Source organism: Fundulus heteroclitus, chromosome 13, assembly GCF_011125445.2.
Source record: "Fundulus heteroclitus isolate FHET01 chromosome 13, MU-UCD_Fhet_4.1, whole genome shotgun sequence".
Lineage (NCBI taxonomy): Eukaryota > Metazoa > Chordata > Actinopteri > Cyprinodontiformes > Fundulidae > Fundulus > Fundulus heteroclitus.
Window position 1 is genome coordinate 8,164,382 of NC_046373.1, and position 23,920 is coordinate 8,188,301.

General features: G+C 41.7%; 1 protein-coding gene across 4 annotated transcripts; it reads right to left on the reverse strand.

Moving 5' to 3' along the window:
* Nucleotides 1-183: 183 nt before the first annotated feature.
* LOC105934333 (cyclic AMP-responsive element-binding protein 5) lies at nt 184-22,288 on the reverse strand. Of its 4 annotated transcripts, none has more exons than XM_021322403.2 (10): nt 22,201-22,288; nt 19,687-19,753; nt 19,290-19,383; nt 16,346-16,455; nt 15,787-15,971; nt 11,155-11,281; nt 2,886-3,290; nt 2,515-2,799; nt 1,485-1,593; nt 184-862 (listed from the first exon to the last, which is right to left on the reverse strand). In XM_021322403.2, exons 2-10 carry the CDS (start codon nt 19,738-19,740, stop codon nt 732-734), a joined length of 1,500 nt encoding a protein of 499 aa, XP_021178078.2. In that variant the 5' UTR covers nt 19,741-19,753; nt 22,201-22,288; the 3' UTR covers nt 184-731. The 4 variants fall into 4 exon arrangements, with proteins under 4 accessions (XP_021178078.2, XP_021178079.2, XP_012729726.2 ...); XM_021322404.2 differs by having other exon boundaries at nt 15,787-16,007; XM_012874272.3 differs by having other exon boundaries at nt 15,787-16,007; nt 22,205-22,225.
* Between the last annotated feature and the right edge of the window lie 1,632 nt (nt 22,289-23,920).

A 23,920-nucleotide genomic window follows, 5' to 3' on the forward strand; every position in this document is an offset into this window, starting at 1 on the left:
GTATTTTGTTCCATCCACTGTGAAAACTGCATCAACTCTATCCAATTTCCACATCCCTGCAGAAGAAAAGCATCACTAATGGCACCACCATGTTTTACACTAGGAATTGTTTGTTTGGGTGTGGGGTTGGATGGGTGTGTGTGTGTGGGGGGGGGGGGGGGGTGTACCTTTAAAAAAAAAAAAAAAAAAAGGAAAGGAAAGGAAAGGAAAGTAATTTTATTTAGATTAAATTGCATCTGGCTAAACTCTATAAAGGGCAACCAGACTTTACGTTGTGGTGTCAGGGTAAAAAAAAAGGTTAGAAATAAATGCATGCCAGACGTTTCAAATGTTTTTGGTAAAACATTTTCTTCCTCGCACACGGTTATGCACCGCTTTGCGTCTGTCTCTATATACACAAACATAAAAGTACTTCTGCAGGCACTGTGTCGTTCAGGAGTTGCTTTATGAAAGTTAGTGCAAGACGTGCTGAGATTGTCGGCGTGAGCGTGGCCCGTGAGTCACAGGTGCAGGTTGGATCCATGTAAACAGCGTCTGATATTTTCCGCACCAGCACAAGGACCAAAGTTGACATCAGAGTTTTCAAACAAGGCTAGTTTTTTTTGTTGTTGTTGTTGTTTTTGCACCTGATATTAAAAATGTCTGCTGAAGACGGCAGTGACAACAGCTCTGGGTCCGTACGGATTCATGAATCCACTCATCCAGTTCAGCCCTCTCATCCTCAGTGGGGATTAGAGCGCGGGTAGGGGGCCGTGCCCGGCGTCGCACGCGGCCGTCGACGAGGTGGAAACGCTGTTGTGCTGGATGGCGTGCGGATGAGTCTCAGGATCTGCAGGGGTGGGACTCCCACCTGGACTCACCCCTGCAGATGGACACAGAGACACCTGTCAAAGTCACCCGTGACGTTCGCGTCGTCCACTCTTGGAATGAGCGTCGTCTCGCGCGTTTTAACAGACGAAGAAACACCAGCCGCAGCTCACGTAGTATGAAACCACATTCTTTTTAATTGCGACAAATGAATACTGTACATACAGGTAAAAAAAGACAGCAATGGAAATATATGGATATAACACAGGCTATCATTGCATAACAGCCGTTTGTAACTTTTATTATGACAGTCAGTTAAAGTTCATGTTGGACATACACTTTAGCCTGCCTGGAGTGCAACATATACGATTCTTTGTAGCATAATGGCGAAGGATATTTTTTGATCGACTCTCCTGAGAAACAAAAGTGCATCACGGATACTTGGGAGAATTTGCTGGTTTTATCCCAAAGTGCTGTGGGACACAGTTTAAGGTCTCTGACTGAACAGAAAAAGGGCTTTATTGCGACGAAAAACAACACGCAGCCGTGTAGTATTCGTCTGTTTGCACCTCAGAGGAATAATGTGCCTGAACAATAACCTCAGTGGTCATTGACGATGATCTGGGAAAGCTGTTGGGCTGTCTAGACAAAGGGGCAGGGTAACGGGGTTTACTCACTGGGGTACCCCTGTGCCTCTCTCTGCCGAGCAGTGACGGGACAGTCCTTGTGGGTGAGCAGGATCTGCTTCAACTGGCCGACCTCCGACCTCAGTGACGTCACCTCGTTCTGGGGATACAGATAGATCTGCTTAGTGTGATGCCTTGTATAAGTAATCATAACCCTTTTTTTTTTTTTTTTTTTTTACAGTAGGACACATTGAAATCACAAACTTTAACTTATATTATTAGACTTGTATGTGACAGAGCAACACATAGCACATAATTGCACAGAGGAAGGAAAGTGTCCTACAGGCCTAAACGCTCTATGTGGAGATAAACAGTAGACATCATTGTGAACACAGCATGGTAGTGGGAGCATCATGCTGTGGGGATGAATCTTTTTTAGTTGGGACAATGAACATGGCTGATCAAAAGTACAGCAGGAAGATGGACGGAGCAAAAAATTTTTGGAAAATCCATTAAAGAACCTGTATGAGGCTGCAAAAAAAGTTAAAGGGTGGGGTGGGTTCACCTAAACATTAAAACAGGACTACAATAAAATTATTTAAAATCAAGGCGCCCGGTGAGCATGCAGCGGCTAAGGATCTTGCTCAGGGACCCAGAGTGGCGGTGAATCTATGGCAGGACTGGAGAACAGATTTTCCTAATTGTTTTCATCTAACTGAGCTTGCACTGTTTTGCAAAGAAGAAGAAGCAACGATTTCTGTTATCGGATGTGTAAAGCTGTAAAACACTTGCAGTGCAGTGGTTGGTTTATAAAATATTGACTTTGGGGGACCGAATCCAAATGCATATAACTCTTTCAGATTTTTAGCTCTTGAAAGGTTATTAAACACCATGCATCCTTTGCACATTTATCTGCAATCATGTGCCACTTTGTGTTGGTCTATCACATAAAATACAATAAAATAGAGATTGCGATTGCAACCTGAGACATTTTAAGAAAGTCAGTTTTGCAACACATTGTATCCTTGATGTCTGCATTCTTTCACTCTGCGAGCCAATTCGACCGCAGAGCATCGCCCACCTGTAGCTGCAGGTTTGTGTGCGTGAGCTCTTCGGCCTTCTTCTCCAGTGACGACACCCACAACTTCCTCTTCTGTCGGCAGCGGGTTGCCGCAGCCCGGTTACGCTCCAGAAACTTTTGCCTGCGCTCATCAGGGTCCTGCTCCGCCGTTCGTCGGCGACGGCTGCTGCCTCCCCCTCCTCCCCCGCCACTGCTCCCGCTGCTGCTGCTGCTGCCGCCGCTACAGCTTGCCTGCGATGCATGCTGGGAGTGGGATGGCTGCATCTGTTGTGCAACTGGTGATAACTGAAAAGACAAAATCACAAGGTTACGTTAAAGCGAAGCCCAAATACAGCACAGATAGAGAGTTTATTTCTTAGAATGCATTGCACCTGTGGTGGGGCAGACAGTGGGGGTGCAGGTGGGGAGCTCTGGTGCAGGCGCGATGGTGGTGATTGGTGAGAATGAGAGTGCACTACATTCCCTGACTGGTGAAGCTGAAGGCTTTGAGTGCTTCCCAGGTGTTGTGGAGGTGGAGCATTGCATCGCTGTTGGTAGGGGTGGGGCGGAGCTGGAAGCTGTGGTGGTTGATTAGGAGGAGGAGGATGATGATGATGATGGTGATGAGGATGGTGGGGATGATAAGCATGGGGGTGTTGCTGTTGCTGTAGTGGAGGGGCATGGTTGCGCTGTGACATCATCTCCATCATGTGACCCGTGGATGGCACGGGGTTGTTGATGGCGAGCATTCCTGGGTGTTGATGTGGGTAATGATGCCCCATCGTCTGTTTGGGTCTCTGAGCACAAAAAGAGTACAATCAAAGATCAGGCTATCCAGCTTGTTAAAAAAAATCTTAAGACGCTGTAGCTCTGGCTCTTTCTCTTGCCATGTATGTCGATCATAATGAAAGTTCAACGCTCAATGCACAGTCTGTTTGTGCCCATGAGTGATCAAATAATAATTAGTTGAATTAATGAGAAATGGGTTGGTCTGTCATCAGTTTCAGTCCTATTAAGGATTTGCCATGCCAGTATAAGTGAATGTTCATCAGTGCAGACAGAGTTTTTGCATAGTGTAGAATGAGATTAAGTAATTTTACTATCCGTACATCTGGGTCGCACTTGCATAAATTCCATTTCAGTAGTGTCAGAGCACATATAGCATCTCTAATTTACAAATCTAATGCTACAGAGTTTTTTATTTGACATGTCGAAAAAAATCTGAGACAGCCTGGCTTTGCTGGGGGTCGAATTGTGTTATGATATATATGAGAAACAAATAAAACTCTATAGGAAACAAATAAAGCCAATGGTGGATCGTTATTTAGCTTAGTCGGGTTATTTACCTATTTTCCTATGGTGTCGAAATACTAGACAGACACGCATTGAAGCGATGGAAAATTAGCATTTATCGTCACTGATCATGATCTCCTTCAAGGCTTGCTTATTTATCTTTAGTAAATATCAAAAATGTCATATTCTTAAGCTATAATGGTAATAACGACTTAATAAAACTTTAAAAAAAAGAAAATGTGCGTATTTCCACTGGGAAGTCAATTTGCAAACTTCGCAAAACCAGTTGTATTAAGTGAATGTTTCAGCCAGATTGTGATAATTTACTGACCTTTTTATGAATATGAGTTTTATGAATATAAGTTTTATTCACCTAAAGACCCAAAATGCTTCCTATTCCTAAAAGTTTTTTCCTCTAAAATTACATTTTTGAATAAGTTAATGATAAATAAATGATAAAAAGTAGTTACACCTTACTTAAAGATAGCTAAAGTGAATCAGTAGCATTTAAAAAATCTACTAGTTTACATCACGTTTCCAAGAGTGTTCCTCATAGTTCTGTTCTTGGACCAGTTCCTTTCACTATTTATATCAGCATTATTCCATTTTCATTATACGACTGTAAATTGCATTGTTATACTGATGAAATAGTTCTGTAGTCTGCAAATTCTACTTTTTTTAAGTGTTCTTCCTACTTGTCTACTTCTTTACTTAAAACACATTCTACAAAATCTCTTTCCATACTTGTCAGACCTACTGCTGTGCGCCACAATTAGATCACCTGGATAGATAGTCTTGTCTGTGCTGAGCTCGTTGTGGAATAGAGATTCCATCTGGGGGAAGCACACACACACACACCTCCAAATTGCAGGTACACTTTTTGGCAAGAGTTCAATGGAAGTTGTGAGTTTTTTTTTTTTGGCTAATACTTAGAGCAGCTTTTCCTGATTACGTTCACAATAAAATTAGGTATTCCAAATTTAGCTCAGTTCTGACCAACATCGTGATCCTGCAGGGTGTTCTTGCTCCAGTGTAAAGGTAGACTAACTACTAACAATATGTACATTAGTGATCAAAGATTAACGCTAAACCCAAAGGGCACACAGCTTGTTATTTTATTCCTATATCACATCTTTCTGAAGCGTCTGAAAACATACTAAAGGCCTTCACAAAAACAACTAACTGTTCTCGTCCATTATCAGAGTTTCTCCTTACTATCTCCGGCAGTGTTGACAACCGCCGATAAGAGGGATAATGTGTTCCCATACAAATGCTGCCATCTGCAGCTTGATGCCTTCGCACTTAATTATTTCTGTGTATCATCTGACTGAAGCGACTGTACGAGCTAAATTAAACCTCATCTCACCTTTCTCCCACACTCAGCGAGATAGGGAGAGGTCATGTTTGGAGCATGACATCACCTCCCTCTCCCAACTCCCCATGCCTGGCAATGTTGCTATCTGCTTGCAGCTACACAATATTTCTTTAAGAGAAGAGGCAGTTTCTTTCTCTCTCCCTCTCCCTCTCTCCCTCTCTCTCTCTCTCTCTCTCCCCTTATGCCTGTCTCTCTTCATCATTCAGCAACAGAAAAAGGGGGCACATTTAGCCGATGCCAAGAATGAGGTCATCAAGATGTCCGTGCCAACTCTACCAGCCAGCCAGGCCGCCAGTCAAACAAACACACAAGTAGCAGGACGGGGCATGAGTATTTCAGCTCTGTTTACTACATACAAACACCATGACGCTGGCGCGGCCGATTACATCATGGGTCTTCTTGGTCTAGATGACACACCACTTTGATATTTCTGTCAAGAGGGATCAGTGAATGAAGACATAAAACTTTACACGAAACACTGATCCACTTGTCAAATGTTTATTTTTCCACTTGAGATGAGTGCACCGTTACTGTACAACAGAGGCATGTTAATGCAACCTCCTGTGGCTTTTAAAGAAGCAGCGTCCCATTTCACACCTTGGAATGAATAGCGCCTAATAACGCTTGGATAATGCCTAAGCTACAATGCTGAAGATCTGGGAGAATAAACCTGCGTTACAGGGTGTATTTATGTGCGCCAGGAGAGATTAAAGTTTTACATCATAGGAGTCGGCCCAAGTAAAAAATGTGATTTTTGGTTTTTTTTAAACACACCCACAGCACAGTTTAGGATTATAACTACAAAGCCTTGCAAAAGTATAACACCCCTTTAACTTTATTTCCCCATTTTGTCATGCTACAACCGCACATTTCCATGTATGTTATTACAAATTGTATGAGATGGACCAACAGGAAGCAGCTGCCTTTAAAAGTCACCTGATTAGTGAATAGGTTCCAGCTCTGTATCTTTTATGTAACTTATCCAAAATAGAGAGGGAAGGTACGGAGAAATATTCTGTGACAAGTGAGTCACTGGCTGCAAGCATCATTTGTCACTCTTTGTCGCCACTCCTAGCGGGGCTTTTCGTCATGGCCAGATAGGATGGACCTTTGAAACCATGCAGTGACTACAAAGGCCTCAATAAAATCACCATAAAAAAAACAAATAACCTTTACTTCTACTCCTCTGTGCCTTCAGGCCACTGCACGAGTCTTCACTTGAACTTGATTTCCGCAACACCTATCAACTCATGAGAATCCGAGACAGAGTTGGATAGTGCATGAATCAGGACCTTAAATCCACGGCCCGCTGTGGTTGTCCACTCATACCTACCAGAGCTCAATGGTTAAAATCAAATGAGAGAGGCAGTATAACATTAGCTTTTTTTAGTTCTGGAACAGCAGTCAGAACAAAGCTGTTGTTAAAATATCTGGTCCTACATTTATGGACTAAGATTCTTCCAGAGGGTAGAAAAAAAAAATCAACATTCCTCTCAAGTCTGTCTCCAAGAAACTTTTTCTCAGACACAGTCGTAAGAGCAGGTCAGGTATGAGCCCATCTGCTTTTTGTACTAAACCTGCTGACACCTTGAGGATTCACCCCCACATTCGGTGTTCAGCAGCTTAAACCCGTCTCCACCACTTCTTTGTAGCCTTTTTAAGAACCTCTTCCAGCCACCCAGGACATTGATGGCTTCCCAGCTTTTGACATCTGATACATTGTGAATGTTTGACGCCAACGCCACGGGTTCCAGTACCTTGTAGATTAGGATGGTCCTGAAGACAGCTCACGGGTCTCCAGATCGTTCATTCTTGACCTTGCTTTGTTCAGGGGTTTTGCGGCTTCTCAACTTTCCTGGTAGTCTGGGTCACCCAGGAGAAGCCATTAAAGGCCGTATGCGACCATGTTGGGTAAGTTTCTGTTTGGTTTTCCTGAACTGCAGGGTTCCACCAGTGGAGCAGGCTGCACTATCCACACTCCACTGCGACCACTTCATTAGGCATCTGTACATAGCCTGGATTATCTGAGAATGATAATCTGCAGAAAAGGTAATGACCATGTTTCATAAAGCCCATAGATCTATCCTAAATGTTTAAAAGGAAGCACGACAAGTCACCTTTAGTTTCTTGAGTATGTTTCTTTTAATGTTGTAAATTTTTTCTTTGCTGCTGGTACACCTGAATTTCCCCAACTGTGCACCAATAAATTATCTTTCTATTCTATTCTATTCTCCGCTAACCTCCAGGACTTGGCAATATATCAAGCATTTAAAAATATCTAGATTTTTTTTTTAAGAAGAAGTATAAGATGAGACTATGTCGTTTATATAGAGATGGCCTATGTTGCATTATAGTTGCACTTTGATTTATTCCAGCAGGTTATTTTTCAGCTGTTTCTCATTTTTATCTACAGCTGTTTGTTAGAAAATATGCTTTTGAGACATTTGGGATAAATATTTGCATCAGAGATGCCTTTTGATAAATACTCTATGAAAAGAAAAAGATATCAAGATAAATATCGTATATTAGCATTTAGCCTAAAAATATCCAGATATGATTTTTGGTCCATATCGCCCAGCCCTACTAACTCTTCTCCTCTCTTCCAAAAAGTCTTCCCTGCTAAGATGACAAGGTTCGCAGAAAGAAAATATAACCTTGGTGTAATTGTAAAAATACATTTTCTGGTCATTGATTCTGGTCAAGAAACTAAATACAAATATGCCAAAAAGTTCATAACATGCAGCTGTAGCTACAATTGAATAATTCAGATTAAGACATATTTATGCATTGGTATGGCCCAGTAAATGTTCAGACCTAAATCCCTTTAAGATTCTGCGGCAAGGTTAGAAAATCAATGTTCACAGATTCTCTTCATCTAGCCTGATTGAACTTCAGCTCTTTTGCTAAGAAAGAATGGCTGACATGTTGAGTCTCTGGGTGGGCAAAGCTGACAGAGACATAGTCCAGAAGACTTTTAGAGTCAAAAGACTTCTTAGAGTAAAGGCCATCTGTTCCTTTAATTCTCACTAACAGGGCTTAGTGAGAATTAACACAAAAAGGTCGACTTTAGGCAAGTTCATGGTTTTCCCATGGGTTCTTTGGAAATTCAATCTACTTACATCTGCAAAATAATAATAATAAAAAAGAAATGACCCAGTAGAGATTAACAGAACAATCAATATATCCCCTGAGGCAGAGAACATGTAAACTGAAATTACCTGTAAAAGTTTAACTTTAAGTTACCGTCACTTTTCTCTCTAGGCTGATTAGAAATGAAAGCGCTAAAACAGAGGCAGGGGCCTTCGGCAGTACGCACACAGTTCAAGTCTAATCGTTTAGCAATGCATAGAAACACCATAATGCTATGGGACAAATCACAGACGCCATAGAGCTACTTCATGTTATCTGAAATTTGAAGCTACACAGCCTTATACAGATTGCAATCATATGGTGTGTGCTTGAGCTACAAAAATAAACCAGCAGCTTCTGAATGGTAAATAACAGATGTCTGATACAATACGAAAGCAACCGGAGACACGGCTACTCATAGTCTGTTTGTCATCATATGACAATCTGTGTTTGAGGAAATTAGCTCCTATGTTAGATATATAGCTGACCTGGCTGACGTCTGACTTTTGCCAATTCCGCTGGGTAAAGCTTCATAGGTTTCATTTGGATAGACAAAATGCACCACAGGGAGAGATACTCGGTATTTATCAACTGTGGAGGAATACCTTATTTGTCCACCTCCGCCTACACACACATACACACACACCCATTGTGTTTGATTATTTCTAAATGTGCGATATTCGGTATGTTGCCGTATAAATTGTTTGTGTGCATCCTGATCCAGTCTCTGTCTCAAAATAAATTCACTGTGGTGCCAAGGCCAGAGTGGGACTCATTTTCAGCCCCGGAGTTTCATGCCTCAGACCGGCCCACTTAAGATAACAACCTATTATTATAAAAAAATTAAAATAAAAAAAAAATAATAATAAAAAAAAAAAAAAAAAATATATATATATATATATATATATATATATATATATATATATATATGTGTGTGTGTGTGTGTGTGTGTGTGTGTGTGTGTGTAAATTTATTTCACATTTCCTCTCAACTTGTGAGCTTTGTGTATTTACAATCTTACTTTTAATGATAAAAAATATAAATAATGGGTCACTGATATTGTATGGGTATACATAGCAGTTATATTAAAACAAATGGTTATTTGTTTACACTTTATTACAACGGCTCACTTATTTCTTCAGGAGCAATCCCCTCTTCCCTACTGGCTCTGCTTTTGACACTAATTCACATTTTTAAATAGGGCTGGGCCTGTATCGTATTGTTTTATCGTTATCTGGAAAAATTCCTTATCGTGATAAGAATTTGGATTTATTTTGACTACGACAAAATCCAACTAGTGGTGTCTGAAAACCCCCAAAACAGCCAGTATTGTCAGGATTGTTATTTTTGCAGTTTTCTCCACTGTTGGTTTATTGAGACCATCAATAAATATCAATAAATTCAAAAATATAGTAAGAAATAAGAAATAATTCACTTACTGTGTGCAGTCTATAAAAAAAAAACATTTCTTAATGTACCTTGAGCCCTAACGAAACATATTTTGAATTTTGTTTTAATATATGTCACATTTTAAATGCTTTTAAGGACAGGATTAGTGCTTATTGGGCAATAATTGACATGCAGTCACAGCCACAGTTACCTGAAAAAGACTCCAAGAAGCTGTAAGTACTCTTTTATCGTCACTTTTATCGTTATCACAATAAAACCACAATGTATCGCGCTAAAATATAAAGTCCATATAGTGCACCCCTATTTTGAAAATGGTCATAATTTTCAGCCCAAATGAAATCACTCCTTTTTTACTAAGTTATCTGATAAATTCAGGTCAGTTTCCTGAGTGTAGAGCTGAATAATCGACCCAGAAAATAACATTACCATAGACTAGTGACCCCATTTTGGAGGGTGGGTCATATTTTGAGAAAAATTTGTAAAATCATGAGAATACAGTTGTATTTATATAGGAACTCTTACAAAAAGTGCAGCTTTCCCCCTGGTTTATAATGAAGAATTTTGAGCGTCTTGTAATTTAGTACCAGTTTCACAAATAAAGAAATACAAAATCCTTTTTGTACATCAGTATCAAATCATCTCGGGACCCCCTTATTTCTTAGTATATTTGACATTATTTATCTGTTTTAAACACATTTTTTTCTTTCTACCTTATTTAGGCTCAGTTTTGTTGCAATTTTTTCTAATCTTACGTATAAGACGACGCTGCTTATTTTTGTTATACGTACAGGCCAATAAAGCTGATTCTGATTCCGTATCTCGTCACGTCATGTCCTATTGTATTATATAGTACCATATTCTATCAAATCTCGTTGTATTATATATTATATCGAATTGCAGTGTATTGTATCACATTGCATTACGTATTATCTGTATTTCGTGACTAAACCACTAACAAGAGCACAAACTAAAGCAGTTAGGATTAACATCCCGTGAAATACTGCATGAAGGTGTAATAGCTGATAATAGTTCCTTAAATGCTGACGAGCAGCTGGGTGCCATAGTCAGAACAGTTCTATGTACCTGAGCGGAACAACAGGAGGGGCTCTGAACAGGAGCTGCTATGCCCATAGCACAAGACATCTGCTCTTGCTTTTGAATAAATATTGATGCAAGTGTTGTTGTTGGTTTTTTTTTTTTCTATAGCCGTGAGAAAACGACACAACGGCATCTGTTCATAATCAAAAGAACGGACTTCTGTATTTGCCACCGTCTCCTAATATCTGACACCTCCGATTAAGACATCCAAGTGTCGAGAATGTCAAAGTCAGCTGTAACTGTTTATGAACCTGGGAGCACTGCTCATACCAGTAGTCCCCCCCCCCCCCATTAAACGATGAATCGTGCGTGGGTGAGACTGTGTGAACGTGAGCACTAGGGCCTCCGTTACTTACGGTCATGTGCTGAGCAGATGCCCCCTGCATGGCGGGGTCTGGCAGGGTGCCCGGCAGAGAGGCCGGCAGAGGTTGTCTGTGTCTGTTCCGCATCTGAAGGAGGCAGGACAGGGCCCCGGGAGCCGGCCTGCGGTCAGCCACACAGAAAGAAAGAAAAACAGGTCAGTCCAGGCACCTCTCCTCAGCTAATGTTTCAGCCGCTCTGCTTCAGAGAGAGGCGCAGGATGAAACATTTATGGCCGAGTCCACATGGAAAAAAAAAAGAGGCATGAATATGCTCGTGACAGGTTGTCACCTTTGTGACTGTGTTGGCTAATTTATATGATGCAAGTTAATTAAAAGAGTTGCCGTCCTCACTAGACAGACAACAGCAGCAGAGTGATGTAGAAGAAAGGCGTCTGGTGAACATGCTGGCTTGCTTGCAGTCCAAAATTGTTAATAGTTAAAAACATTTCTCACTTGTTTTAAATGAAAAATGCAACAAATAGCAAATGAACATTGAGCAAATATTGCAATGAATCTTAAAAAAAAATAACTAATCTCATATAAAATGTTTATAAGTATATATATATATATATATATATATATATATATATATATATATATATATATATATATATATATATATATATATATAGGCCTGCACATCCCTACTTCCATGTTGCATGCGCTGTCGAGCTCAAATTTACACGTCAGGATTCCACTTCAAGGGGGCTTTATGTTTGGGTTTTCTAACTTCTCCTAAGTAGAGACTTAACGCTCAACCACTTTGTAAATTTAACAGGTAAACATGATGATTCTACTGTGTGAAAACATTTTTATTTTCTATTTATTTTTTCATAAAAACGTTTATCTAATATTTCATTTCATTGTCAACATGCTGTCCGTTGGTGAGTCAATGCAATACAATTTCATTCTGACTTTAAACAAATGGTCTATTTTCACGAAAGATAAGTTGTCCATTTTAGTCTTCTTACGGCAAAGCATGAACATAAAATATATTTTTTTTAAGTTTTATTCCTAGACACCTTTTAGAATAAAGGGAACAATGCAATAGATATATAGACGATGCCTTTCTATAAATAATGTGTAGAAATCTGTGCCTGCAAACATATAACACATCTAGAAATATATATTGTTTGCGACCAGTATGAAAAAAAACTTTCAGTTTGGCAACAGCTAAATGTCCTTCAACAAACAAAATTGCTTTACAGGCATTATTAAAGACATGTGGAGGATAACATGATGTACAAATTGGGGGTGAAACAAAAGGTTTCAAGTTGAGATGGTAATGAAAAAGACACTAAAGTAAAAGTAGCATAATGAAAAAAAGTGACAGCTTGAAAGGGAGGACAGAGGCTCAGGGATCACGGCAGGGAGTTATAACCCACGATGCCGTGCGCTGCTGACTTGACCGTTGTGGCTTAAGGCCAATCGGATGGCGTGGCTGCCCTGATGTCATCCGCTATGACGTCGTCCCTGGACCAGGGAGCCTGCGTCTCCTTCAGCATACAACACAGCGCAGACAAACCTAAACAGCGCTTCCCAAAGTAACCAAAACAGCTTTCCAGGGCCCACGGTCAGACACTCAGAAACCCGGATGCCATGGTAACAGGTCATAAACACCGCTGGAAATAGTCAGGCTTACGGTACAGGCTTCATTGAGGAACACTTTGTTGGTTTCACTGACTAACACGACGTCTGGCTGGGACTGGCACTGATTTATTGCATCGTAACTGACTGTCAGCTCCCTCCGCGCTGTCCTGTCACGGCCTGCCTGAGCCGGGGCAGATGTTTGGAGCTTACTTCACTGACTCACCTAATCACCAGCAGAGATGTAACAGGCATCCAATCAGAAGTCATTTATAGGCCAGGAAACGGCAGGTAAGAATACTTAGATGCGAAGCCTGTGTTCGGGGTGAGGGATAAATAATGGCCTGCGTCATTCTGCAAAGTGTCTTTAGGATTCCAGATGAGGACTTTAATGTCTTTAAAAAAGAGCAAACCGTATCAGCAATGTAACACTTTTCATTCAGCTTCTGTGTTTTAGTGATGGCAGAATACGTCTCACATGCCTGAAATACAAACTCCCCTGGGGTGGTGGATCATATTTTGTTGCACAGGTTTGCTTTGAAAGAGTATTAATTTGGGGATCTTTTGTTTTGTGCTGCCACATGGGCAGAAAAGTGCCTAAAACAGTTAAGAGACAGGAAATATGTTATTATATAGACTTGCGTCATACCATGTTGTACGTACTCTATGGTATGGTATGGTGACATTATATTGAGTCATATCATATATTATCATATATTATGGTATGATTTCATGTCCCATGATCGTCTTATATTCTATCACATGGTATTATGTCGTGTTTTATATATAGTGTGGTATGGTATTGTACGATATCACTTAGTATTGTACTATTTTGCATCATATGGTAATTTTACTACATGGTATTATGGCACTATTTTGCATCATATGGTAATTTTACTACATGGTATTAATTTTGTATCATATGGTAATTTTACTGTACTGTATTATTTAGTATCATATGGTAATTTTACAACATGGTATTATTTTTTATTATATGGTAATTTTGCTGTATGGTATTATTTTGTATTATATGGTATTTTTTACCATATAGTGTTATTTAGTATCATATGGTAATTTTACTGTATCGTATTGTTTTGTATCATATGGTCATTTTAGTACATGCCATTATTTTGTATTATATGGTAATCTTGCTGTATGGTATTTTTTTTATATTATATGGTAATTTTACCATATAGTGTTATTTTGTATCATATTGTAATTGTACTACATGGTATCATTTTGTATTATATTGTAATTTTACTGTAAAGTATTATTTCGTATCATATGGTAATTTTAAAGCAAAGTATTATTTCGTATCATATGGTAATTTTAAAGCAAAGTATTATTTTGTATTGTATGGTAATTTTACCGTATGGTATTATTTTGGATTATATGGTAATTTTACCGTATAGTATTATTTTGTATCATATGCTAATTTTACTGTATTGCATTATTTTATGGTACTGGATTGTCTCATCTTATAGAGTTTCAACTAGAAATTAGCTTCAGAAATACAGCTTGTTTGATATTTCATCATGTTGCTAACTCACCAAGTGTAGCAAATAAAAATAATAATAATAATATTAAATAATGTGGGGAAAAGTACTTAAAAACCATGTAGTGATTTACACAACATGACTCTGCCCACACAATATTTCAGGCAAAAGCCCAGTTGGATGTACATTAGACTAAGTGATTTTTTTCCCCCACTTGGCTAACTTTAGAAATTTGGATCTGATTCTCAGTGGCTAGCACAAATAGATTTTTTTCTTTGAGTTTACTAAATGCAGCTCCGCACGTGTAACCCGGTGCATACCTGTGTGCTCAGAAATCTCACGGATTGAGTGTCTCCTTAGTTTCACAAATCCGGAGCCAAACTGTCAGGAAGAGTGGGAGCAGCTGTTAGGGGCTGGTCGGATAAAAGACAGGAACTCCTCTAATCTGTCAGCTAAACCGGCCGATAACCAGGGAGCCATGGAAGCTGCCCAGGCGCTGAGAGACTCCAGTCTGGTTCTGAGTTTTTACAGACACAATAGAGGCGGGAGGCGGTGGAGGCGGGCGGCGGAGCTGGTAGAGTCAACAGGACCGAGTGGGCGTGATGCAGCGGTTCTCCATCTGCACTTTGTTCCCTCAGTAGAGGAACGTTTGATGTTTTTCCTCCTCGCTCTCGCTTCATTAATGAGGTAATGAATTATGCAGAGGAAAATGCCGGTCGCTACCCGACGGAAGGAGTTCTAATATGTCAAAAGCAGAGACGAGAAAGACTTCTTTTTCTTTTTCTGAAAGTGTGCTTTGCGACGCACTGTGCTTTGCGACAGTGAAGTACACTGCCTTGCAAAGTGTTCATTTATCTTAAGTTTTCACAATTTGTCACATCATAAGCACAAAGTACCTCTATCAAGCTTTGCACATCCATCCATCCATCCATCCATCCATCCATCCATCCATCCATCCATCCATCCATCCATCCATCCATCCATCCACAGGTCATTCTGGCCACCTGTCCAGAGCTGTCACGCGGCATTTGGACATCTGGAAACTAAAATTCTTAGCCCACAGCTATTTTCAAGTCTTGCCACATATTCTGACGGGAATTTACAGTAAGTCTGGACTCTGGGTGTATGATTAGGGTTGTTTTCCTGCTCGAAGGTGAACCTCCGCCTTGTTCCACTTCTTTCATTGCTTTCTTTCAACAATGGCACTCTTTAATTAAAGACAAGGTTTGTATAGTCGTATATGATACAACTTGGATTGTTCTTTTTACTAATTAGGTGACCTGCGAATGTGGATGGTTGCACTGGGTTTCATTTAGTTTTCATTAGAGCAAATGAGGACTGAATGCAGATTTTTCTTAATAAACCATCTATTATTTTCTTTCACTTCACATGGCGCTGGTTCATTACATAAAGCCCCAACAAGGTAGAGGTTGTAAAGTGATAAAATGAGGAAACGCTCAATGAGAGTGAAACCCTCCGCGAGGCGCCGCAAATAAACATGTAGCAGGTGTCTGTGTGTGAAGCAGAGTAAAGCCATACTCACCCTGAATGTGTGAGGGTGGAAGGAGCCTGGGTGATCACGGATCCAGACTGGGAGGCGGCGGAGGAGCAGGACAGCGCTTGCTGGGCGGCCAGGCTGCAGCTCGGCGCCATCATCGGACCATGGGCCTGGGGATGGTGCAGCGGCGGCTGAGGATGCTGAAGCTGAAGCTGGGGCTTCAGGTGTTGCTGGTTCATACAAGACGGCCCATTATGAGACAGTGTCTGCAGAGGACGAAGCAATGGCGGCAAACTGCTTGGACTGTATCTTTGAACTCGGAGCTAGCGTCAAGGTGTGGCTCTCTGCGGGACGGCTGGTTGTTTAATTTAGAGGGTAGAATGCGATCGCCTGGTTTGTCTTTCCTGCAGCAGGTCAGATATCTGCAGTTTATCTGCATTCCCTTTATCCCCCCCTCACAAACAACCGCCACTCAACACACAAACCATCACAAGACCACGCAAGCAAATTCCCAGCGGTAATAAAGCATAGGTCTGCACCGTGCCTTGTATATTGGTGGGAATTTGATCGCAAAAAAAGTTGAAGGGAGTCGTTTTCACGTTACCTGCTTGTTATTCTCCTCTTCCTGGGCTTGGAGAAATTCCTCCTCGATCTCCTTGAACAGCCCAACCTCTTCACAGTTCTGCAGAAATCGCGTCGGGGTCGGGGTCTGGTCTGAAAACATCACACGAACAGAAAAAGGCCAAATTTAACAATTTTTGCAGGAACTCGTGGCTTACAGCCCCCCTTCGCCTCGCGACATGCACCCCTCCGTTGGAGCTCGCACATGTGCCGGACCAACCGTCGCCCGGGTTGTAACGCAAGGAGGAGAGACGAGCCGAGCTCGCCGGCCTCGCGCGCCGATAACATCAGTCTGTCTCTCTGAGCCGTCTAAACATGCAGGGGTCAGGGGTCGGCCGGGCTCTTTGTTTTGACACCAGATTTCCTGCAGGAGGCGAGACAGACTGCAGGACGTGGGACACGGGGGCCAGTGGGTCCCAGCGGGAGAGTCTGCAGAGGTTCGATCCCACACTGATGTTTACATCCAGAGAGACAGCTGATCCTATGCTAACAGACCTCATCGTGTGACAGGCGGCGTTTTGACTACGCGGCTTGGATATTATTGGCTCGCGGTGATTCAGTTAGTAACTCCAGAGTTACCCAACGCACGCTTGTCCTTTTTTTAGGGCCCTGGCCCTGATGCAGCTGTGAATGTGCGGTGTAGAACGCAACATTAAAAAAAGAAGACCTGTTACACGGAAACCATGCTTTGTCATCGATATGTGTTTTTTAATTTTTTTTTAAACATCCTTTCGGGAAGTTTTTATTATTTTGTAATCATCACCCTGTTTAGACTATCACGAAATGATTAAAACCACAGCATGACTCCCGTAGGAAACAGGAGAAGGAAGAGTTTAGGTTTTACAGGTTTTATGTAAATGTGGTACATAGATGACTGGTTAAGCAGGACACACTGATATTAATCTGTTAAAAGTCATTGCTATTTATATCAGGAATAGATGATAAATAGGAATATTTGATGTGGAATTGTGATCCTGTCACACCTTCACAATGAAACTATACAACAAATAATTATGCTGTAGTCTTGTTCAAACATATTTAAAAAGATGCTTGTAGTTCACTGGTTTGCTTTTAATTCCTGAAGGCATAAATAGCATTTAGCTTGCTGCTGGGCTTAATCCATCAGGTTTGTTAATAGGCTTGTTCGCTAGGATGCATTTAAGAGATGTTGAGTATTAAAACGGGAAAGAAGACCAAAGACTAAGAGCTACATGTACAAATGTTCAAGGGGTCTGAACATTAATGATCTGTAACTGCTAAATTAACTTATCGTTCCCTAATACATGTTATGACAATGTTATTATGTATTATCCAGAATAGAACCAACAAAACACTTCAATTAATTTTAAAAGCAAGGATTGGATGCACATGTTCACATTTATTATGGCGGATTTTATCTAATCCATATACGCTCCAGAATCTACCCACTGTCTCAAATACATGCAGACACGGCCTTAAATATACAAAACTATTTCCCTAAGAGAGTGGCACCTGGACCACACACTTTGTCTGGCTGTTAACGAGGTCCTGGCGTAATTATGCCTAATTAAATTATTCTTTGTGGGAGAATTGAGCTCATTTAAAGTAATCGGTTTTCTGGGACTACCCCACTTTGTAAGTGGTTGTAAGGAGTTTTCCATAAAACCATGAGTAGGAGTTTGGGATTTTAAGCCATTGTTTGTGATCACTGGTCTGTGTCCAAGTTTCCCCCACCTGACCCAAACTTACATTCTCATAGAAAGGAAATTAAAAAGAAAAAAGCTCCAGAACCACCCAAAAAAAATATAAATGAAGTCTCCCGCTCGTTGCAAACGGGCATCTGCTAGAACACCAGTGTCACTCAGTTTTGAAACGAGTTTAGCATCGCTGAGGAGCAGTAGCTGCTGCTATATACTGACGCCTACAGGGATAAATAAAACATGTAACCCATTCATAAAAGCCAAAAAACCTGGTGGAGAAAGGCTTTATGTTGCGATGAAAAAAAGTGGAGCTATTTGGCCACATTGAGAATTGAGAATTCCAGCTGCCAAGCATAGTGGTGGAGGCAGCATGCTGAGGGTCTGGTTTGCTTGCAGGTGCTGCTGGTGCATTGCAAAAAGCAGTAACAATGAAGACAGGGGGGGGGGGGGGACTATTTCTAAAGTTTTTAACCTCAACTCAGATCAACCATTAGAGAAAACTAAGTATTCAAAAAGGACAATGATCCCAAAAAACACTCTAAAGCTGATTTTGGAACGGATGGAGCTGATTCATTTTAAGCTTTTGAAACGGACCAAACGTCAAACCTTTTCAAAGCTAACCGATTCAAACAAGCTCTGCCATTCCTGACTAAATGAGTGCACAAACATTCAGCTGGAATTCAGCACATTTTATCCAGCTAGAGGCACGATTGCAAATGTTGTCCAATCGGGGAGCATGCAGGTGCACGATATCCAGCTCTTTATTTAGCGCGTAAGGTTTAATTGCCTACATGTGCCCTGAACGTCTGCTGGCACAGCGATGGATACTTCCGCGTTAACTGTACGGCTGTAGTTGAGAAATTTGCTCGTTTGTTTATTTCCACCCATAAAATGGAGACTGAAAAAAAAAGAAATAAATCAAATCTTGTTTTTTAACTCGAACCAGGTTCGGGGCCTAACCCTGACGTAGTTTGCTCTACATGCTGCAACACGAGCCGCTCTGTTTCGCAGCGCCAACCAACCACCTGAGGGAAGGAAACCTGTATATGGAGCTTATCAGATTTCATATTGTATAACATATTGTCTTTTTTTTTTTTATTATATACCCAGCTCCCAGTCTGTGCAGCCTGGGCTTACTGGTGCATGGCGCGTCGAACTGGGAGGAGAAAAACAGAGCAACATGTACCCTTCTCCTCCCGGTTACAAGGACGCCGCCTCGGTGGTAGCGGATGAAAAAAAACGTCTCACCTGAAAAACTTATGTCCGTCTTTATGGGGGGGAACTTCAGGGTCATCTCATGCTTGTGTCTGTGAATGAGCAGGTGCTCCTCTAGCTGGAAGCGCTGCAATTCAGCGAGAGAGAGAGAGAGATAGATAGAGAGATGGTAAAAGATACGTGTCAGGATGCGAGTCGCTCAACTAAATCAGCTGATCCCTCTTATCTGACTAAACAGTCACAATGCTCTTAATCTTATCAGTATTTAACAATCTCTGACTCCTCAGATGAGAAGAGAATGACGTCAGAGCTCTGGATGATGTTGTTATTCACAATTTTATGTATTTTTTATTTTATTTTTCATCTGCTACTGTTTCTGCATCATCGAACTCCGCTCGCTATGATGCCGGTCACGCTGCGGCCTACCGACCTGAGAGCAGCCAGGGGCGCCGCACGCATAAGGCCTGTCCTGTTTGTCATTCATGTCATCCACAAGCCTGCACACAAAGAGAAGAACCAAGGACAACATGTCAGAGTGGCGCCTCGACAGGAAGCCTCATGTGCCGGTTTTACTGAAAGAGAGCACATCGGATGTCAAACATTAATGTACACGGGTGTGGAGGGTAAGCGTTATGTACGTCTGCAGGGGAGGCGTCCGGCTTTCTCACTTCAGGGCGAGGACGGATAAAGTGTCGGGAAACGAACACTGCACGTGCCCATGAAGTCTACCTTACTCTGATTTTATGTTACGATGATACAAAGTCATGGGTCATATTGAAGTAACCCCCTCGCAGTGAAGCATGGTAGTGGCAGCATCATGCTGTGGGCACACGTCTTACAGGGATTCTATGCTGGAATAACACAAAGTAGAGCAAATGTTGTGAAGTGGAAGGAAAAACTTACATGGTGTTGTAGTAGTTTTTTTTTTCGTACCAAGGAAAAATCACAAAAGTTTAGCGCACCAAGTTGTAACCGGCCTCCTTTACTCCGATAGACCCAAAAGAAAATCTGCACAGCCAGTTAAACTGTTATATACATAATTCAGAAAACCCGGTTCCCACAGCGAGCTACGGAGGCGGCAGCATCATGCTGTGGGGATGCAGGTCAGAGATGCCAGTGGGGAGATAAATGAAGCTGGAGTTGCGGGCAAAAGGTTGCGCCACACTTTTTGGTTTGTGTAAAAAAAAAACAAAAAAAAAAAAAACTTTTCACCATCAATTACCCCCCAAGCAACATTGAAATGCGGAGTTCCGACGCGACAGTAAGGGGAAAGCCTGTGTAGAGTTAGTCAAAGTGTAGCGCCTGCAATTAGGCCTTCGCCGGGCCCTGTTCACAACAAGAGCGGTGAAAGCATCAAGCCATCACGGGATAAAAGCATCAGCGCGAGTGCCGGCCAGGGAAGAGCACTTCTCTATGCGCCGTCATCTCGGAGGGAGCTGTAAGCATTCGCTCATTTGATCTAACCAGCATCACGTCCAGCATTCAGGCCCCCCCCCCCCCCCCCATCCCCCAAGCATCGGGTGTCATCAGACGAATGCTGTTGTCATGGGAAAGGAAAGGAGTCTGAAAACACTAGAGTAGCAGAATATGCTTCCATAAGTAGTGGAAAGAGTGAGGGGGGGGAACGTAAGGGTGATGGAGAGGGGAGCGGAAAGGGCAAGTGGCAGTGAGTGACTAGAGGAGGAAAAAGAGGCCGATAGAAGAAGGATGAGGGAGGGCAGCATTTCAGGGCCTGTACTCCTGACAGGTTGGAACCTGCCTCAGCCCCCATTTTCCAACCTAAGACAGGCAGAGGTGACTTCATAGGTGTGTGTGTGTGTATGTGTGTGTGTGTGTGTGTGTGTGTATGTGTGTGTGTACGTGTCTGAGTACACAGTACAGCAAACAAGCCTGCAAGGTCCCAGTAACAGATTGGTCTACAGACAAATAAAAACAAAAAAAAGGGGGGGGGGGCAGTTTACATGATCAGCTGAAATAACAGGAATCATAGCTGCACATCTTTATGGATGTGAAGCGTAAAAATCCTCTTTAACTTGTTATTTTCGGAGCACCGGCTGAGGAACGGCAACCCGTTTCGATCTCTTATCGCGGCGTTTCATCGAGCGGCACTTGTGCGAGATTATAGCAGACTCAGCAGTTTTTCAGCGAAAACCTTCTGTCAGAGGCGGTTACATCATCACGGCACGATGATGTCATCCGGGCTGCGTAAAGCCTGCACACAGCAACGGACAATATGTCGCCAGTTTTTTTTAAAAAAAAGGGGATTAAATGTGAACTCTCAGCACTACTAATATTTTAAAGCAGATAAACACAACTTGATTTTTTTCCCCCTCCGCTCTTTCACAATAAATGAAAAGAAAAACATGCACAACTTCAAGTGGTTTTGATGCTTTTAATATGGAAAGGAAAACTGTTCAGACGCGCGTGCCGACTTACTGTCTCTTAAAGTTTCCATATTTGATAGAAGAAGAGATAGAACCGAGGCTTACAGCTGATTCGGGTCGGAATCAAGCAGCGGGTAAATCCAGTTTGAGGACCATGACCCGGTTCTCACGAAAAAAACAAAAAACAAAAAAACAAAAACAAAACAACCTGTTCGGCTCCTGAACGGGCTCCGCCGGCCGGCCGGCTCAGCTGTGACGGCTGCTGTCACACCCCCCTAAATAGACACTGAGCGCTCAACCCCGACCCGCTCGCTGGCGACACTTTACCAGGACACCTAACCCAAAAAAAAGAAAAAAAAAAAAGAAACACAAAATGAAATAAAAATTTAAAAAAAAGTTCCGCCGCCGGAAACTTTTCGGCTCGTTTCTAGCAGGCACGCGGATAAAACAGCGGCAATAGGAAGCGGCGTGAAGCTCCGTGGTTGCCGGTGTGCGCGTTGCCGGCTGCCGGCTGCGCCGTTTAAAAAGTTTTTGTGAATGAAAAGTAGACGCAGGCTTACCTACAAGTGGAGAGAGGGACGAGCGGCGCTCCAGAGAGGAACCACGTTGGACTGGAGCGCGATGACAATACGTTCTATTTACAGAAGCATTACATCACCCTCCCGGTGACGTCACGTGGGATTCCTGAACTTCTAAATCATTGCGGTCCCGTACAGAGAGGAGGAGGAGGAGGAGGAGGAGGAGGAGGAGGAGGAGGAGGAGAGAGGGGGCGGGGCCAGGACGCGGGCCGGCAGGGGGACGGGACGGAACGGGACAGCGAGCGTGCTGGCGTACATGGAGCTACGCCGGGAGAAAAAAGCGGGACAGACTGAGGGGGCGCTTTGTTACTTTATATTTACATGGTTATAGCAAAATTAAGATTTGAGACAAAAATGGCCGAGTTAATGGCTAAGGAAAAAAAATATTGTTATTATTATTATTTGTAGTAGTAGTAGTAGATTATTATTAGTACTAGTAGTAGTAGTAGCAGTAGTAGTAATACACATATATTGTTTTTTAGCATTTCCCAGCGATTTATAGCATATGAAACCATGGTAAGTAGATCAATAACCGGAAAACACATCCACAACACCAGATAAGATCAAAAGTGAGTACAACAATTTAAAGTAAATATGCAGTAGCATAGCAGTTCAGCACTTTGTGTAGCCAGGGGTGCCTCCAGGCAAGGGGCGGCCAAATGGGGGCCCACTTGAAGAGTCATATTATGCTTTGGTTACATTAATGGTACGGAGATGGGGGTGAGTCGGTGACTGTCAACTTGTCAAGGACTGTTGTTGGACATTTAACATTCATTTGTTGTATGTGTTGTGCTGTTGTATTGTCCACTTTAACAATTAGTAGCTTGTGTGACTTGAAAGTGTATTTAGAGACTTAGAATTAGACAACTTTATTGTCATTTGTATGCACAGAGTGCATTTCAGAACGAAATTTCGTTCTCTACGCTTATTTGCTTATATAAGTAACTGTAGGAAATATTTAAAAATTTCTAAAAGTTGCAATTATACAACTAGGCTTAGCAATTATTGACCTAAATGAAATGCATCCTACCACTGATAAGCTTAACTTTTGACAACTCTCAGCAAAGTTGAACATTTTCTTTGGCTAAGCTTTACATAAACCATAAAGTGTCCAATTCTCTCCTCGGAGTTCCAATCAGGGCAACTTTTACACTAAATACAGACCGATCTAAGATGCTTTTTTCCTGAGAGAAATCATACAACGCCTTCTCAATGTTCCACGTATTAAATGATTGTTCTTACACCAAAGAGGGAACTGTGGCGAGTTTAAACATTTGCATTTTCAGCGATGTTTTTCCATCGCAAAAAATGTAATGACTTAAAGGCTTTGTCCTATTTGAAGACCGTCACAGTTTTAAAATACGGTCAATATAGTAATATATTATTATTAGTTCTGTGTGTTGTCCAGAAAAACGGATGTGTGAGGGAACCATGGAGTGGCTGCACACATCGAGTACTCCTGCTGTGCTTTTTACATCTTATAAACAGATAAAACCTTATGGAAGAAAAAAGGTACATTTGTTTTGCAGGTCATCCTCTTTGAAAAGACCATAAACTGATAAGAGCAAACAGGGGGAAAAATTATTATTACTATTTGAGTAAAGATTTAAACAACGATGCTTGGATCTTGCAAGTGTCTATCTTACAATTGATGTGATTAATAATTATCCATAAAACTACAAAGAATGTAGATAACAAGCTA

What these genes read in the sequence shown, in the direction of transcription:
- LOC105934333 (XM_021322404.2), bottom strand. Translation starts at nt 19,740, where the DNA reads ATGAATGACAAACAGGACAGGCCTTATGCGTGCGGCGCCCCTGGCTGC. An exon ending in GCGCCCCTGGCTGCTCTCAG is followed by an intron (nt 19,384 to 19,686) that starts GTCGGTAGGCCG and finishes GCTGAATTGCAG; the next exon opens with CGCTTCCAGCTAGAGGAGCA. An exon ending in CATCTGCTCAGCACATGACC is followed by an intron (nt 3,291 to 11,154) that starts GTAAGTAACGGA and finishes TTTTGTGCTCAG; the next exon opens with AGACCCAAACAGACGATGGG.